The sequence below is a fragment of the Ornithorhynchus anatinus genome, chromosome 10 (genome assembly GCF_004115215.2).
Source record: "Ornithorhynchus anatinus isolate Pmale09 chromosome 10, mOrnAna1.pri.v4, whole genome shotgun sequence".
NCBI classification, from domain to species: Eukaryota; Metazoa; Chordata; class Mammalia; order Monotremata; family Ornithorhynchidae; genus Ornithorhynchus; species Ornithorhynchus anatinus.
In genome coordinates this window covers 47,429,789-47,448,804 of record NC_041737.1, presented here as the reverse complement: position 1 = coordinate 47,448,804, position 19,016 = coordinate 47,429,789, and the positions used below count along the sequence as shown (strand labels likewise).

The window sequence follows — 19,016 nt, the reverse complement described above, 5'->3', positions numbered from 1 at the left end:
CCTCAAGGACGTTCTTTGATGCTGGAGAGCTTTTTGCTAGGGTCTTGATTGGTTCTAATGATTTGTGAGAGACCCAAGGAAACAACAATTCAGAGTCTGTAAGGGTGGGACATGAGAACAATCTCCTTTAGGTATGAGATAAGAGAGAAAGAGAGTTAGACCAGAGTACTTCTCTACAGACAAGTAGCTCAGAAGAATTCCTAAGATCCCTTTCATTTTTCCCTAAATACTTCACTGGTTCACTCTTTTCATGACGTTTTCAGTTCTTTTAATTGGATTATTATTGAGGTAGATAAATGATGCTGATGCAAGGAAGATAAATGCAAACTTACTTATTCTCTTAACTACTCACTTCTTCATCAGGGCCTACTCTACACACGCACGCACACACACACACACACACACATGCACACATAGGCATCTCACTTCTCTAACTTTTGTGTTCCATATAAGGGGTCCAAATGGATCATTCAACTCCACTTAAGGATCTGAATGATCCCAATTAATTGGGTGTTTTCCAGCTTTCCATGCACTTAGACCCTCCCCGCAAAAGTCTCAACCACCACTACTTTTCTGCCTTGACCTAGCAGAGTAAATTTAATACACAGAGGAGGAAGATGGAGTCAATGCACTCTAACAGAGGTTCCTCTCAAGGCCCAAGATCTCCACACAGTGGTTCTACATGAGACCCAGGCTCCACCTCCCAATGGCAACCTGACCAGCTGCCCTTGGAAAGATTCAGTGAGAGACTCAAAAGGCATATGCCAAGATCACATGACAGTCGGCACTGAGACATCAGGCCTAACCTGGGTTTTGCAGTCCAGTAAATTGAGGAGGAAATCATCACATGGAAACAGTGGTTTTCATTGGAAAATGCTATTTTAATCCCAGGGATCTTTTTTCTTCCTCTAGTATGGATTGTCTCGCACGTACTCCATTAGAGTCTTCAGGCCCAGCCAGGTCTCCTCGGCAGTAGGAATGATTTGATTGGCTGGCAGGAGGAAGCCATAGCGACCTGTATCTCTCAACTCAAAGGCAAAGGAGTATTTGATGCCGTAATCATAGGACCAGTCAATGCTACCGCCACTGGCTTGGTCTGAAGGACAAAAGAGAACAGCATTCGATTCCGATGACTTTCTGGGATCACCCCCAAGTGAAGTAACACCAATAATAATGGCATAGTAAAAACAGCACCTTGAAATGTAAATTGCGCTTCTGAAATTTTCAGACCTCTTTTGCATCTTATCTCATTTTATCCACACAATACCCATCTCTAGGAAGTTCTCATGTGGACAACTAAAGTGTCAGCTCCTCTACTAAATATACATTTAAGTTTCTTAAGAGCCTATAACTTTTTTAATAGTATTTGTTATTTATCACTTACCATATGCCAGGCACTGTAATAAGGTGCTGGGCTAGATATAAGCTAATCAAGTTGGACATAGTCCATGTCCCACATAGGGCTCACAGCCTTACTCCCCATTTTACAGATGAGGTAAGTGAGAGAGAAGTGAAGTGACTTTCCCAAGGTCATGTGGCAGACAAGTGGCAGAACCAGGATAAGAACCCAGTTCCTTCTGAATCCCAGCTGTGTGTTCTATCCACTAGGCCATGCTGCTTCTCACTTTCCACTTTCTACACCTTATTTTGTATTTTCCAAGCACTTAGTATGGTGCATTACACCCAGATGATACTCAATAAATGCTACAATTACTAATCCACCTAGTTTATGGAGTCTAGCTCTATTCAGAGCCTTTTTTCCCACATTCTTCACTTGGCTTGAGCCTACATGGGAGTGTGTAAAGCCTTTCCTCAGGGGTCTAGACCACTTAGGGCCTCTCTGGATCCTAAATTACAAGTAGCATCAATTACGAGTTCTGACAGCGGTGACAGGGCCCTGATGACTCTCCCCTTTTGGACTGTAAGCTTGTTGTGGGGAGGGAATGTGTCTGTTTATTGTTATATTGTACTCTCCCAACCACTTAGTGCAGTGATATGCACACAGACAGTGCTCAATAAATACTATTGAGTGAATGAATGAATGAATGCTTTCCAGCATGACAGCAGCTCTAAGGGGCAGTTGACGGAGGAGGAGGATGCCCCCTCCGCACTCTGCTTCCTCCCCCTTGCCCCCTTCACCTTCCCTCAGCTAAGTCCCCTTTCCCTCTGCTCCTCCCCCTCTCCCTTCTCCTCCCCTCAGCACTGTGCTCATTTGTAGATATTTTTATTACCCTATTTATTTTGTTAATGAGGTGTACATCCCCTTGATTCGATTTTTGTGATTACGTTGCCTTGTTTTTGTCAGTCTGTTTCCCCCGATTAGTTTGTAAGCCTGTCATTGGGAAGGGATTGTCTCTATCTGTTGCCGAATTGTACATTCCAAGCGCTTAGTACAGTGCTCTGCACATAGTAAGCGCTCAATAAATACTATTGAATGAATGATTGATAGGTAACCTTCCCAAAGCACCTTCTGTCTTGAAAATTCTTAACGGGGATTCAGAACGCGGTAGATATTTCCACCCAAACCCAAAAGCAGCCACAACTAGGGTGGAACATGGCAGGTGTTTCCTGTGTTCCTTACAGTGAGTACAACATTGTGGGGGCGGGAGTGAAGAAGAAAAGCACCCATTCTACACTGGTAGATAGATAGGGATTGTTTAGACTGGAATGAAGCCAGGAAACAGCATTCACTTGACACAGGAAATATGAATGGAACATGTCATTATCATTACTGACTGGTTTCGTGTCTCATATGGAAGGCCACACAGCGCTCTCCAGTGCTAATCTTGGAGATTGTACCACTATGAATGCCATCAAGGGGCTTGTCTCCCTGAATTCCTTAGTTCAGTTCTGTTAGGATTACGCTTCAGGAGCAAAAGGGTCTTCAGTCCATCCTCCTGTCAGGACTAATCTTAGTCCCTGCTCTGCCACTGGCCTGCTGGAAGACACTCTCTTCCTCACTTGTAAAATGGAGTAGCATCCCTCTCCTCCATAGATCTCAGATGGTGAGCCCTGTGTGGAACAGGAACTAGCTATCTCGTGTCTATGTGCCACGGTGTTTGGCACATAGAAAGTGCTTAATAAGTACAATAATTATAATTACGTCCCTCTCTAGACGGTAATCTCCTTGTGGGGAGGGAACATATCTGTCAACTATGTGGGATTGTACTCACCTAAGGGCATAGTACAGTGCTCAGCACATACTAAGTGCTCAATAAATTCCACTGATTGTTTGATTTGGAGTTTAGACCCTTGGGAGAAATTCCATCATAATCAACTCCATTCTAATGAAGTGCTTTATAGAATTAAGCAGCCTAGGAACCGGGCTTTTAGCTAGATAAATCCTACACTTTCTGATCTAGACAAAATCCATCACTAGATACTAAAGGGGATAATCTTCTAGGAGGAGGAAGAGTATCTTAGCTTCTGGACTTGAATGATTTCCATGATAGTTCAGTCCCAGTTGACTGGCCATCGCTCACCACGAATGGGTCTTTTGAAACCTCGGAGCATGTCCGATACTTACAGATGATGGAACAGATGGGTCCCACTTTGTACTTGGTGCCATACAAGCTTGCCACCGCTTGGGCAGCAGTTTGGGCCAAGGTGTTCTGCGAAAGAGAATTGAGAAAAGATGAGAAAGGAGAGCATCTGAGGGCTCGCCACCCCCAGAAGAACGGGTATGGTGATGGTTTTACGATCCATTCCGCTCGCTCTCCCTTAACTGCGACCCGTTGAACTGACTGCTAGCTGGGGTCCCTTGAAGCTAATATGGTTTTAGGGCCAGCGACCCTCTTATTTGATGAATTCTTCAAAGGTGGACTCTCCCCAAGCCAAAGTGCTAATTGACTATAGCCATCCCCAGCTAACATACCATGTATCCCTCCCAACCCTATGTGCAGGGAAGCAAAAGTGTAGACCTTTGTTCCCTGTTATTTGGGCAGTGGGAAAAATGGGGATGGGGAAGGGTTAATTTTCAAATAATGCCAGAACCAGAAAGGCCAAGGACTGCAGTAACTCACCAGTTCATCAAAGTGAGCCAAGTTAGTGCATTTATATCCATAGGGGAACATCAGTAGCTGGGAGTAACTGTGAAGGGTGATGAAGGCTTTGATGTTTCCATGGTTCTTGATAAATTCTACGATGGACTGCACTTCCACTTCAGAGTTGGCGCTGGGTCCATGGTAGGAATCAGAGCAGGGGTTCTTACTTGCTCCAGGTCCTGCACCCAGAAATATATAATGTACAGAGATGCTACTAAACTGGAGATGCTTGCAACCAGAGGCTGATTGGGTTCTTCCTCTTAAGAAAGAATATCTGATATATTCTGGTATTTCATTTTGGATTATTTGCCCTGCTCCCTATCTGATCCTTGATCTTCCTCCTACTCCTCCTATTTGCATGTTTGATGATGATGATGGTATTTGTTAAGTGCTTACTACGTGCCAGGTACTCTACTAAGCACTGGAGTGGATACAAGTAAATCAGAATGGACACAGTCCCTGTCCCACATTGAATCTCAATTCCCATTTTAGAGATGAGGTCCCTGAGGCTCAGAGAAGTGAAGTGACTTTCCCCAGGTCACACAGCAGACAAGTGGCAGAGCTAGGATCAGAACCCATGACCTTCTGATCCCCGGCCCATGTTCTGCCCACTAAGCCATGTTACTCCTCTATTTGCTTAACAAATACCATTTTTAAAAAAACCTAGCAGTCAGATAGTGGTGAGGAGAGATGAGGGCTTTTATGACTGCCCCAGAGTAACCCACTAATGGCCATGGTCGATCCATTTGATCATCTTGGGAGTTTGGGGTTGGGGGGAGGTCCTGATATCAGTGGACCGTGAGCAGCTGCCTCCTTTACCCATTTATTAAAGCAGCCATGTCTATAAAGACGAGTGCAAGTTTTTACTCCATTCTGCAATATCCTTAGCAAATATTCTCTAGCTCCAGACTCATAAATGTCCCAAGGCTCCCCAGGGAATGTCTCTCCCCCACCCCTCCTGGCTAGCTTAGGGTTTTAGAGAGTCAGTCAATCAATCGTGCTATTATTTATTTAGATAATTCCTCAGCCCTGTTAGTTTAGCGATGGAAGGAACAAGAGGAGCAGGGTAATATGAGCTGTGCACACCAGTGCTTAGAGCCAGGGTGCGAGCAATCAATCAATCAATTAATCATTGAGCAGCCAGGCTTGCTCCAGGATAGGGGGTCCAACTGAATGCTAGTGAACTATTCCAAAATGGACTGAGCCTGGGAAGGAAGGGTTCTAGCATGTAGACAGTCCTAGTGCCAACGTCCAAAGGGATGGATAAGTTTGATGGCTACTTCCAATCATTTGGTCATATTTATTGAGCCTTTACCACGTGCACTGTGCTAAGCTCTCAAGAAAGTACAATATGATAGAGACGGTAGGCACATTCCTTGCCCACGAGCTTTCAGTCTAGAAGAGGAGACAGATATTAATGTAAACAGACATTAATGTAAATAAATAAATTACAGATATGTACATAAGTACTGCAGGGCTGAGGGAGGGGTGGATAAAAAGTGCAAATCCATGTGTAAGGGCGACACAAAAGGGAGTGGGAGAAGAGGAAATGAGGTCTTAGTTGGGAAGGCCTCTTGGAGATGTGCTTTTAATAACTGCTAGGCTCCCTAGGGTCTAACCTCCAAAACCTGCATCCCAATTCCTGTTTGGATCCACTCCAAAGCAGATGCTCCCTGGAACTTGGGATCGGGTCTTCCGCCACATGCGATTCTGGAAAAGAAAACCAAGAAAGAATTGATGGGCAGAGAAGAGAGAAAGAAAAAAACTGAGATGACTCAGGAAGAAATGAAAGCTCTTTGGGGATCACCAGTTTTGGCCTCTTTCTTCCTCTGCAGTCTTCTCGCATTTCCTCCTGCCTCCAGGCTTCTCTACAAGGATGGATGGATGGCTGGTACCTCAAGCTCAACAGGTCATGATTATCATCAATGATATTTATTGAGCACTTAATGTGTACTGAGCACTGTACTTATCACATGGGAGAGAACAGTACTACAGAGTTGGTAGACACAGTCCCTCAGAAACAGTGTAGCCTAGTGGATAGGGGCATGGGCCTGGAAGTCAGAAGGATCTGGGTTCTAATCCTGTCTCTGCCACTTGCCTGCTGGGTACCTTGGCCAAGTCACTTCACTTCTCTGTGTCTCAGTTACCTCATCTGTAAAATGGAAGTTAAGACTGTGAGTTCCATGAGGGATAGGGACTATGACCACCCTGATAAACTTATATCTACTCCAGCGCTTAGTACAGTGCCTAGCACATAGTAAGCACTTAACAAATGCCATAAAAAAGCTTACGGTCTAGTTCAAACGTGAATGCTTCACCTTCCCTTCCAAATCCTCTCCTCTACGTTACATTTGCCTCACAGTCGCACCACCACCCTCCACATTCATTCATTCAATCAATCATATTTATTGAGCACTCACTGTGTGCAGAACACTGTAGTAGGTGCTGGGGAGAGTACAATACAACAAACAGACCCACAACAGGTTTACAGTCTAGAGGAGGGGAGATAGACATTAACATAAATAAATAAATTACAGATATGTATATAAGTGCTGTGGGGCTGGGAGGGGGGAAGAACAAAAGGAGCAGGTCAGGACAATGCAGAAGGAAATGGAAGAAGAGGAAAGCAGGGGGCTTAGGGAAGGCCTCTCGGGGATGTGTCTTCAGCAAGGCTTGGATGGAGGGGAGAGTAATTGATGGATTTGGGGAGGGAGGGCATTCCTGGCCAGAGACCATTTTACAGATTAGAATTTTACTGTAGTTGAGGCACAGAGAAGTTAAGTGATTAGCCCAAGGTCATCATTATAATCATCATCATCATCATTCATTCATTCAATAGTATTTATTGAGCGCTTACTATGTGCAGAGCACTGTACTAAGCGCTTGGGCAAGTACAACACAGTTGGCAGACACATTCCCTACCCACAGCAAGTAAGTGGCAGGATTAGAACGCATGTCCTCTGACTCTCAGTCCAGTGCTCTTTCCACTACACCATGCTGCAATTTGAGGATTAACCTTTAACTGGTCAATGTTCATGGCCTAAAAGTCACTCTGCAAAGGCAAACTGCATTATTTTGTTTTGTTTAGGAAAAGCCGTTACAACTCCCTTGAGATCCCTTTATTAGACCAGAGGACAGGGAGAAGAGCTGCTCACCTTGGTCTGAGAGAAGACGTATCCATCGGGGTTGGTGACAGGCAGCAGGAAAATATCCATGGTGTTCAAGAGCAAGGTGATAGATGGATCCTTCCCATAATCAGATGCAATCTAAGCAGAGACAAGGTACCTGTTAGCCTCATCTTCACTGTCCTGTCTTGGTCTTGGATGGAATGAAGTTTTAGGGAACAGTGGGATACTGGGGCGGGGGGTGATTTTCTAATACTTCTATAGAAAATAATTCAATTTTCTAATTTTCTCTTAGAATGAGAATCTGATTATTTAAGCCTTGATGACTGCATTATTGTTTGACTCTACTTAGTGAATATTTGTCTACCTAAATTCAACTGCAATCCAGGTGAAGATCCAGTCGGATTAAACATTCTTGACATCCTTGTCTTCAACTGGCAATCAATCAGTGATATTTTTGAGCGTTCACTGCGTTCAGAGCACTGTAACATTGCTATGTAACTTAAATACTTCATACCACCTCATAAGAAGCTGCATTTCAATTTCATGTGCACACACTCCCACATAAAATCATGTCTACATATGGATTTATATTTACAGTTTGGGTCTGCTAGTGTATTTTTTAAAATTGGTGAACTGACATTCCATTTTGCGGTGGACCATTTTGTGAAAGGTTATTGAATGGAAGAATTTACTTAACCAGCACTCTCAGCTACCATTCATTGGTAAGAAGATTTATCCATACTGAGCTGTCTCATGATATCAAACCCTTATAATAGGGAGGTGACTCCCTCCCTCTGGTTTTGGGTAGGACCACTTGCCTTCCACCGGCATTTTTTATTTTAGTCACACCCCCACCTCGAGGGAACTATTGGCCTGGGCCAAGCAAATGACTGAGCAAAAAGGGTCTGGGATGGGGAGGGAAAGTCAGTGCTCCACTGTTTCGACATCCTGAAAGCAGGACTGGTAATGAAGGTTTTAGGGGTCTGCCCACAGGCTTGCTCACTGTCCCCCTCACCTCAGCTGGCCACCGTAGGAGGTGAGCTATGTTGAGTGGCCTTAGGGAGTGGGGTAGTGTTTGGGCAGACCCCAGAGGAAGAATCTAAAGACCTAAAGCACAATGACCTTGTTTGCTGTCCATAGGGCAGTAGCCTGAGTGACCCACTCTCGAGAATGGATCCCCGCGTCCAACCAGATTGCAGGTTTGTTTCCTCCCGTGCTGAACTGTAAAATGAGAAGAAAGTTTTGAAAGTCAATTGTGTCCCTCTCTTTCTCTCTTCTGTTCCCTCCTCCTCATAAGTCTATTTAAATTGACCCAGAGCAGAAACAGGGCTAAACTATTAGCTTGTGATGCCTGTATCTAATTCACTCCCAAAGATTGAAGGCAAACTATAAGTCCTACCATGGCTTCGATCCTTTCTATTTCAGCAAAAGACTCAATGAGGTTTCTTGTCTTTCTTAACTGGGTAAAACTAGCATTTCGGTTAGTAAATGAGGGATGTGGGTCCTGGCTGATAATTGTTTGGGCTATATTTCTGAATCAGTTCAAGCACCACTGCCCCTCGCCTCCATGGTGCTCAAGCTGCGGTACAAAGAACTTCTCATTACTCAAGGTGCTCAAACCCTGCCGTCTATATTAAAAGGAGTAAGGGAAGGCATGGTAAAAATAATAAGGAGGGGAGGTGTAAACAAGGGAGGGAATTGGAGAGGGAATGGGTGATGAAAGAGAGGGGGTGGAAGGAAAGGTGTGGCCGAGGGAGATTCAGCATTGGCAAATCTGGGGTGGAATAGAAGCAGAGCAACCTCCCAAGAAATGAGGATCAGGTATTGCTTGGGTGCAAATAATGATAACATTTGCTAAGGACTTGCAAGGTGCTAAGCACTGTACTAAGCACAGGGGTAGATTGCAAGATAATCAAGTACCATTGAGACTCACAGTCTAAGTAGGATGGAAAAGAGGTTGAGTCCCCATTTTGCAGATGAGGGAACAAAGGCACGGAGAAGTGAGGTCACTTGACCAAGGTCACACAGCAGACAAGTGGCAGAGTTGACATTAGAACCCAGGTCCTCTTACTTCTAGATGCATATGCTTTCCACTAGGCCTGGGATAGTGGAATGAGCACTGGTGGCTTCCTTCAGTAGAGTTCACTGCCTTACTGAACGGTCCCTTCACTGAAATTTGGGATAGTCTCTTTAAAATAACACTCTCTCCTCAAAAAAAATACCCCCCCCAAAAAACCAACCCTCAGCCAAAAGCAGACCCCCCCCCCTTAGAAGTAGTAAGTGTTTAGCACCTGCTGAGTGCAGTACACTGTACTAGGCGCTTGATCATATGTGATAATCAGAGATCTTAGAATCTGCAAACCCTGATTAAACTACCTCAGGAAAATTGCTTCTGTTGCCTACCCTTCATGTCCTGACCCCTCTTCAGGAATGTAACGTTTCTTCTCATAAAGGAATCTTGGGGTGGCCCTAGGGCAGGCGGCTGGAGCATTTCAGAACAGATGTGACTGCCATCTAGAAAAGTCTGGGCCTCTAACAAACTCATGGGGATTCCGGAGCTTTGGCCAGGAGGATTTGCTAGAGACCCGGAGCCCATACCTTGAGCACGTTCATGGGTCGGTTTTCATAAGAACTTCCAATCCTCAGTTTGCTCACAAGAGTGGGGTACTCGGCAGCAAGTCGGTCCATCTGCTGGAAAATCTGAAATTTAAAGAGTCGACAGGAATAGGTTTGATAAGTAACCGGTAGTTAGTTCACAGTGGTATTTAATAAGTGGTTCTTATGTGCTGAGCATCGAGCTAAGGACTGAGGTAGATACAGTCCATTCTCCCATATCAAGTGTTCTCACTGCTTCATGGTTCTCAAATAATGTGAGTCAGTGCGAATGGAACATGGGATGGGATGTCAGAAGAAACTGTGCAAATGTGGGGTATTGGTCAATGTGTTAATTTTTCTTAATTAGGGGTTCCTCGATGTTGTACTCCCCATGATACTAGAGGATTAACCATACTAGATGATCCGGTTAGATATAGGGACCTACCAATCTGGCAGGGATCATCATCTACAAGGTAGGGAGGGCAGATGTCTTCTCCTCATTTTACAGATGAGGAAATTGAGGCATGGACAGGTCACACAGGAGGGCCAGTAGTCGAGGTACGATTAGAACCTAGGTCTTCTAATGCACAGCCCAGTGTCTTTTTCTACTAGGCCATGCCTCATGTTGACTTTTCTCCTTTCTCCCTTCATTCCACCAACTTCAATTTGAGGATTAGTGAAGTTGGAGAAAACTCAAGGTGGAGATGGGGACTCCCAGGCCACAACCACAAGGGGTCTGGTAGGGTGGTATTTACAGGTAATGAAAAAAGGGATCTGTGTCATGCTTCACCAATGAAACCTGGGCCTTCTTCTTCAGACATTGTCAAAACTAACAGCTCTGCCTTCTTCTCTCACAAGCCACTTAGCCCTCCCCTTGTTCAACCACCCTACCTTGTTCCCCACCCTGTTAGCTCCTCTTTTTGGAGTAGTCATGCTTCTGGCTTCAAGTAGTTTACAGCCTAGTGAGAATTTACAAGCTAATAATATTACAACATTTCATCTCATTTTTCTAAAAACAAGCTTGTGAATAATCAGAGTCACTCTGTCTTAAATTAGAAAAAAAGTTTAGGAAAGTGTCTGTAAGCTCCTCGTGGACAGTGATCTCTACACCTACTCTTTTTTATGGTGTTGGTTAAGTGCTTACTCTGTGCCAGGCACTGCATTAAATGCTGGGGTATATTCAAACCAGTCAAGTTAGACACAGTCTATGTCCCACGTGGGGCTCACAGTCTTAATCCTCATTTTACAGAACAGTACTATTGTATTATGCTCTCCCAAGTGCTTAGTACAGTGCTTTGCACACTGTAAGCAGTCAGTAAATATCATTAATGATTGACTAGCTCAAATTCAGTGGCTGAGCTAACAAATATATCAGCAAGAGACATCCTTTGCACATGCACAGTGCCTTTAAGCCTGAAGGTCTCTCATTGATCTTTTCAGCTTCAGTGACTTCTTCAAATTCAAGGACAGCTTTGAATATAAAGGACCTCATTAGCTGAGAAACCACCAAATTGCTAGGGAATTTTCAGTTTAGGTGGGGCAATGCATCCTGGTGCTATTTACCAACCTTTGACCTACACTGAATTTGAAAGTTGAAATTTTGGGGGATTGGTGATATCCAGGAGAGCTTGAGGGGGAGGAGAGACACTAGGATGAGAAAGAGGAACACTATAGTGGGGGAGGGGACAAGATAGTAGGGTAGGAGGGGAAACGAGGAGAAGAGATGAAGGTGTGGTGGGAGAGAGCTGCTGAACCCCATCCCTTCTCTGGAAAAGGGTCCAAAACGCAGCTTCCCCCAACAGACAACTAGGCACATTTTTGATTGTCCAGTGGAGTGATCTGACCCTGGCTCTCACAGATTCCTTGTGTTAGTTTGTCCTGCAATAGCATTATTGCACCTAGGAACTGGGTCCACAACCATAAATGATGGAATGGAGGTAGCACCTGGAAATGAGAGGAGAATTTACCTCGTCCAAGGAATGGTAGGCCCCAAAGTTGAAGCCACTACTACGTTCTTGCCTCCGGTTCATTAACATCTCTTCGTTTTCTTCATCCAGAAGGTCCTAAATAAATCAGATGAGGATTGTCTGGCTAGAAGAAGGAAGTTTTACATTAACGATATTCAAAATACGGGTGATCCCAGAAGACTCGCAGACAGCTCAGAAGGCAGGCCACTCTGGGTTGGATCTACAGTCCACCCAAATCGGTATTTGTCTCTCACGGTCACATCCTTTGAGATCTGGCCAGAGAACAATGACTAGTATGGATTCTAGAACCTGAAGTTTCCTGGTCCGTCACTGTCTGCGGATTCTTTAATAATAATAATTATTATTATTATTATGGTATTTGTTAAGCGCTTACTATTTGTGAGGCACTGTATTAAGCGCTGGGGTGGGATATAAGCAAATTGGTTTGGATACAGTTCTTGTTCCTCGTGGGGCTCACAATGTCAATCCTCATTTTACAGATGAGGTAACTGAGGCCCAGAGAGGTGAAATGACTTCTGTGGCAGACTACACTCCTTCTATTTGGCAACCCTGGACAAACACAAGTAACAGAGTTGGATAAGGAGCAGGAGAAACTACAATCGAAAGGAAAACTGAAACTAGACTGTGGAGACCAGAGAGGGCACTTCAGAGTCGGTTCAAGTTGTTCTTTCCGTAGGTGGCCAGATGTGTGGTTAGACTCGGGGAAGACAAAGAGGAGTAGTTTTTGACAGGTGGATGGTTCAGACCCAGGGAGATCACTTCCCAAATCAAGGATGAAGGAGTTTGTTGGTACATTTTTAACCAGAGAGAAGAGGGAGACCCACCTGCAGGTCTTCGATCATGATAGAGTAAGCAATCCCTTGGGACTCCAATAGAATTTTGACATCTTGGAGGCTGGTGAAGGGAACTCGGACATGAACAGTTTGCTCCGGGATGGTAGGAGATTTCCAGAAATCAATCTGAAAGCAAAAATCAGGCAGACGCCATTAGAACAGCATCCTCTCCCGAGGCAAGAAAATCCTTCTTTTTCCTTTATCCAGCCAAGCACCTCCTCGTACTACTGCATTATTGAGGTGAGGTTGGTTTCAGGAATACTAAGTATTGACATACTGGCCAATGGACATGATGCACGTTACGTGTCTTTGAAAAGCTTTGAAAAATTCAGTAGACTGAAAGGTTACTGAAATGGAGGCTAGTTGAACATTATAACAAGGTGAACCTTGCATTGTAATCAGTCACTGATGTACCCATAGAAATCAGGATGAAGAATTTATTCTCTATGCTCTGTCAGTGAAGCCGAGCTTATTATGTGCCGAGAACTTTTGATGTATATATCTAGAATTCTATTTATTTATATTGATGCTATTAATGCCTGTTTGCTTGTTTTGATGTCTATCTCCCCACTTCTAGACTGTAAGCCCGTTGTCTTTATTGCCAAATTGTACATTCCAAACACTTAGTACAGTGCTCTACACACAGTAAGCACTCAGTAAATTTGATTGAATGAATGAATGGATGAATGGATAAATGCTGGGGTAGATGAGGAGAATCATGTCCCATTTGGGACATCAAACAATGGCATTTATGGGCTCACAGTCTAAATAGGAGAGAGAACAGATATTGAATCCCCATTTTGCAGATGAGGAAACTGGGCCCCAGAGAAGTGAAGTGTTTCTACTTCTTTTTGGGCAGACTGGCTTTGATACTTATCCCGTCCCCAATCCCACAGCACTTATGTTCTTACCCATATATTCTGCCAGCTCCTTCTTGACAGGGAATGTGTATACCAACTCTGTTGTATACTGCACTCTTCCAAGCACTTGGTTGTTTTATTCCATTTTTTTGTTTTTTAAGGCATTTGTTAAGCACTTACTATGTGTCAAACACTGTTCTAGCCACTGGGGTAGATACAAGTTAAAGTTGAACACAGTCCCTGTCCCACATGGGGCTCACAGTCTAAGTAGGAGGGAGAACAGGAGAATTGAGGCACAGAGAAGTAAAGTGACTTGCCCATGGCTACAGAGCAAGCAGTTGGCTTAGCAGGGATTAGAACCCAGGTTTTCTGATTCTCTGGCCCATGCTTTTTACACTAGCCCATATGAGTGATAAATATTGATTAATTGATTTCCCCCATCTGTAATTTATTTTAATGTCTGTCACCCTCTCTAAACTGTAAACTCCATGTTGGCAGGGATCTTTTCTACCAACTCTACTGTACTGCACTCTCCCAAGTTAGTACCGTGCTCTACACACAGTAAGCACTCAATAATATCTGTTGTGTGACTTTGGGCAAGTCACTTCACTTCTCTGGGCCTCACTTTCCTCATCTGTAAAATGGGGATTAAGACTGTAAGCCCCATGTTGAGACAGGGACTGTGTCCAACCTGATTAGCTTGAATCTACCCCAGCACTTAGAACAGTGCCTGGTACTTAATAAGCACTTAACAGATACCATTAAAAAAATAAATACCACTTGATTGATGGATTAATTGGGAAAACATTCTCCATCAAATCAATCAGTGGTATTTATTCAGGATTTACTGTACGCAGAGCACTAACTGCTTGGAATACCACAATAGATTTAGTCATCATGTTCCCTGCCTTCAGAGGGCTTACAATCTAGTGGGAGAGACAGACATTACAGATAGGAAGATTAAAAATAATAGTAAATAGATGAAATAAATGATGGATACCTCAAGATGATCTTGTGCTTCTAGTTGCTCCAGGTTCCTGATCTGCTCTTCATTCCTTGGTGTGATCTCAAGAACCTGATGTCTGGAAAGGAAAAACAAACCACATACTTCACCTTTAAACCAACCTGAAACAGTTGTTCTGGTTGCTATAATGATACTTCCTCTATTTGTCACTCTTTAACAGGTAAGAGGTTGATGCCAAAACAACCTGATAATGTACTGACCACAAAACTGCTTTGCTTCCCTCAAGAATATCAGCTTGCCTGAGTAGCTGAAAGCCATATTTCATCCTGGCAGGGAACTAGCCATCAAAGTTCCTTTTATCTTGCTAATGGTTCACCTCAAGTAACACCTGTTGCAGATAAGTTTTATTAGCTTTGGATAACAAATTGAAAACCTGCTCTGATGAAATTTTTCAAAAAAAAGGAACTAAAAATAAAAGGAAAGAAATTGGAACGTGAACAGAGGAGCTGTGAGTGGAGGGGGTTTACCGTGGAAAGGTTGAAATGCTCTCTCTAGAACAGGTATCAGTAGTGGAAGATGCCCTGACTCAATCCTGTCTTGTAAGAAGCATTTTTAGACTTGAGAAATTTAATTCTTGCCCATTTAATCACTAGCTTTATTGGCTGAGCTTCCCTAAATAGATATGGTCCAATTCCAATAGATACAGCGAGGCCGAGTGGATAAAGCACGGGGATGGGAATCAGAAGGACCTGGGTTATAATGTCGACTCTGCCACTTGTCTGCTGTGTGACCTTGGGTAGGTCACTTCACTTCTCTGGGGCCCAGTTTCCTCATCTGCAAAATGGGGATTCAATATCTGTTCTCTCTCCTATTTAGACTGTGAGCCCATAAATGCCATTGTTTGATGTCCCAAATGGGACATGATTCTCCTCATCTACCCCAGCATTTATCCATTCATCCATTCATTCATTCAATCAAATTTACTGAGTGCTTACTGTGTGTAGAGCACTGTACTAAGTGTTTGGAATGTACAATTTGGCAATAAAGACAACGGGCTTACAGTCTAGAAGTGGGGAGATAGACATCAAAACAAGCAAACAGGCATTAATAGCATCAATATAAATAAATAGAATTCTAGATATATACATCAAAAGTTCTCGGCACATAATAAGCACTTGAGATATACCACAATTATTATTATTACCCCATCTGTAAAATGGGAATTAAGCCTGTACCTTAAAAAAAGTTTCAAATAGAGTTCAATAAACTTTTTCCCCCTCTAGACTGAAAGTTCACTGTGGACAGGGAATGTGACTGCCAAATTGTTTTCATTGTACCTTCCCAAGAGCCGAGTACAGTGCTCTGCACAAAATAAGCACACAATAAATACCACCGATTGACTGCTTGGTAAAAAATACCATTGATTGATTACAGATCTGAAGTGGGAATCACCAGGCACTTAAAGGGGCAATAAGTATTTAACGCAGTGCTCTGCACCCAGTAAACACTCCATAAATGCCATTGTTTGACTGTTTTACCTGCTTCACGGGAAAGAGTGTGGGACTGGAGTAACAAACCTTGATTCTATTCCCCTTGACATGCTGTTCAGTCTTGGGCAAGTCACTTAACCTCTCTGGGCCTCATGTTTCTCATCTGCTGCCCCACCTCTTACACTTCAGAACAGGGATGGGGTCTGATTTCATTTTCTTGTATTTACCCAGTGTTTTAAAACATATCCAACCCTTACCACATAGTAAATTCTTATTAAATAACTAAATAAAATTGTTGGGAACCCCATTATATCAATCAGTCAGTGATGTATATTGAGCACTTTGTGCTGAGCACTGTATTAAGCATTTGGGAGAGCAGCATCCCTTTAACAGGTCGACTCTGTTTAATGGGATCTTGGGATTGGTCAAGCAATCATTGGTATTTATTGAGCACTTATTATGTGCAGAACATTGTACTAAGCCCTTAGGAGAATACAATACTACAGAATTAGCAGCCATGCTACCTGCCCATAATGAATTTACAGGCATTTGTGATTGTGCTTTTAGGTCTAACTGGTGACACTGCCATATACCTACAGCCAAGCACCTGTTTGTTTTCTCCAGTCGAATAATGGATATTTTTATTTCTATCTCTTCATTGCTCCACCCTAAGTATAAGAGATATAGATTGGGCTGAAAGGTCAGATCTGATCTCTGGTCATGCCTTTCTCTCACTAATCTTTAAATGAGAAGCAGCGTGGCTCAGTGGAAAGAGCCCGGGCTTGGGAGTCACCGGTCATGGGTTCGAATCCCGGCTCTGCCACTTGTCAGTTGTGTGACTGTGGGCAAGTCACTTAACTTCTCTGGGCCTCAGTTACCTCATCTGTAAAATGGGGATTAAAACTGTGAGCCTCACGGGGGACAACCTGATTTCCTTGTATCTCCCCCAGAGCTTAGAACAGTGCTTGGCACATAGTAAGTGCTTAACAAATACCAACATTATTGTTATTATCTCAATCCATTTTATTTCCTATCTTGGGGAATTTGCAAAAGAAGTTTATCTCCTGGGTCTCTTAGATCCTTTCCTACATAGTAGTGGTAAAAAACTCCAATTTCTGTTCTCTCCTTTCCAACCCCACAAGCCAAAGTCCCCACAAAAACAGAGCCCACACCCCACAGAAAGTCCAAGATGATGTACTTGTCTCTTGGCTCCAAACACAAACCCTGCCATCAATCGATCAATCTTATTTATTGAGTGCTTACTATGTTCAGAGCACTGTATTAAGAATTTGGAAAAGTACAACAGAATTTGGGGTCACGTTCCCTGCCCATGAGCTTAGCCCATAACGTCACCCCCAGTTCACAAGGGGCAGCCAGCTCTGATGGGGCTCACAGTCTAAGTAGGAGGGAGTAGGATTTAATCCCCAATTTTACAGATGAGGATACGGAGGCACAGAGAAGAGAAGTGACTTGCCCAAGGACACACAGCAGAACGGTGTCTGAGCCTGGATTAGAAATCAGATCCTTTGACTCCCAGGCCTGTGCTCCTTCCACTAGGCCACCCTGCTCCTGTTGGAAGGGCACTTTTCTAAATGACCATTGCAACACAGTGGAGCAACAGGCTGTATCTCAGGTCCCCAGGACCTGAATCGCCCAGGTCTTTCTCAGATGGACCCCCGGAAACATAACTCACCCAACAAATGTTTCTCGGCAGTAGATGTGCCCAATAAGGGCACCAAGCACCAGGATCCACCTCATGTTTGAAGAATTGGTCGGCGTTGAGAGTCCAAAGCCCGGACCAATCTCTATTTATAGGGACTGTGGTTGAAGTGTGTTTTATCTAAGCATTTGGGGACATTGTTCACATGCTAGAATTCCCACATTCTTCAGAAATTCTCAAGGTAATAGTCAAGATATATATTGTGCCTGGTCTCACTAATCAGCAAATTTTCCATTCTGTGATTTGATGATGAGATGAACAATAAATCATCGGTGGTGAACACAGAAACTTGTTCTTTGAGCTGGGAAAGAAAACATGAATTCTTAGATCACACCAAGGACTCGGGAGTGCGACACTTCTAACTTGTCTGTTGGCTATTTTGATGATTGATGCCTTAAAGGGCCACAAACTGAATCCAGCAAAAATCCCAGACTTCAATTTCCAGGAAATTGAAGACTTCTTTGAATATCTGAGCTGGTTCCCAAACCTTCTTCATTGTATTTATTCAGACCTTTATCCGTTATCCAGGATGCACAGGACCATGTCAAGGCATAGGAATAGTCTGGATTCTTTGGTGACGGTTAAAGTCATCTGAGAATAAAATGACATTACTGTAAAGGCCTGAAAAGTACAACTGACAGGTTTTAGTTATTTTATTTGGAGGTGAAGTATTATATATTGTCATGCTCATATCACCACTGAATTCTGCCAATAAAATGTCCTACCTGACATCTGCCTTCATGTGCAGTGCTGCAGAGCTAGAAGATTTCATATAACAGATTATAGTTCTGTTTCATATGACAGATTATAGGAACGGAAGTAGAAGGGATGCTAATAATAATATTGGTATTTGTTAAGCACTTACTATGTGCCAAGCAGTGTACTAAGTGCTGGAGTAAATACAAGATAAACAGATCCCACATGGGGCTCACATTCAAAGTAGAAGGCAGAATGGGTATTCAATCCCCATTTTGCAAATGAAGGAACTGAGGTACAGAGAAGTTAAGTGAGTTGCCCAAAGTCACACAACAGGTATGTGGTGGAGCTGAGATTACAACGCAAGTCCTCTGACTCCCAGATCTGTGCTCTTTCCAGTAGACTACGCTGCTTCTCCCTTTGAGGACCATCTGGGATTGCTGTCCTCTACCTTGAAACAGTAGAGCCTGATGTATTTGGGCTCTGCTCTTTCTAGCTGTACAAAGGACAGTTTTGTTTTCAATTTTGCTTTTTCCCCTGTTTTACAGATGAAAGTGGAAAAGATACCCTTACGCTTTCCTTGACCCTCTATGTTTCATACTCAGGGATAGTTTTATGAAATGAGTGATGGCACAGTGGTGTCTGCTGCTGCTGCGGTCTCAAAAACTTTCTCTTCTGTGACCGCAGACTGCACTTGTT

The 19,016-nt window shown here is 43.5% G+C and overlaps 1 protein-coding gene across 1 annotated transcript; it reads right to left on the bottom strand.

Moving 5' to 3' along the window:
* Nucleotides 1-860: 860 nt before the first annotated feature.
* On the bottom strand, nt 861-17,713 carry CPA2 (carboxypeptidase A2). The gene is made up of 11 exons (XM_029073591.1): nt 17,595-17,713; nt 14,448-14,529; nt 12,579-12,713; nt 11,734-11,829; nt 9,770-9,871; nt 8,294-8,392; nt 7,199-7,309; nt 5,663-5,753; nt 4,023-4,222; nt 3,527-3,611; nt 861-1,096 (listed from the first exon to the last, which is right to left on the bottom strand). The coding sequence occupies exons 1-11, from the start codon at nt 17,657-17,659 to the stop codon at nt 909-911; spliced, it is 1,254 nt and encodes a 417-aa protein (XP_028929424.1). The 5' UTR covers nt 17,660-17,713; the 3' UTR covers nt 861-908.
* Between the last annotated feature and the right edge of the window lie 1,303 nt (nt 17,714-19,016).

Excerpts from the sequence above, each read along its gene's own strand:
- CPA2 (XM_029073591.1), bottom strand. The coding sequence starts at position 17,659 with ATGAGGTGGATCCTGGTGCTTGGTGCCCTTATTGGGCACATCTACTGC. Across the intron at positions 5,754-7,198 it reads ACGTCTTCTCTCAGACCAAG|AATCGCATGTGGCGGAAGAC; the intron begins GTGAGCAGCTCT and ends TTTCTTTTCCAG. Across the intron at positions 4,223-5,662 it reads TTGGGATGCAGGTTTTGGAG|GACCTGGAGCAAGTAAGAAC; the intron begins GTTAGACCCTAG and ends TTCTGGGTGCAG.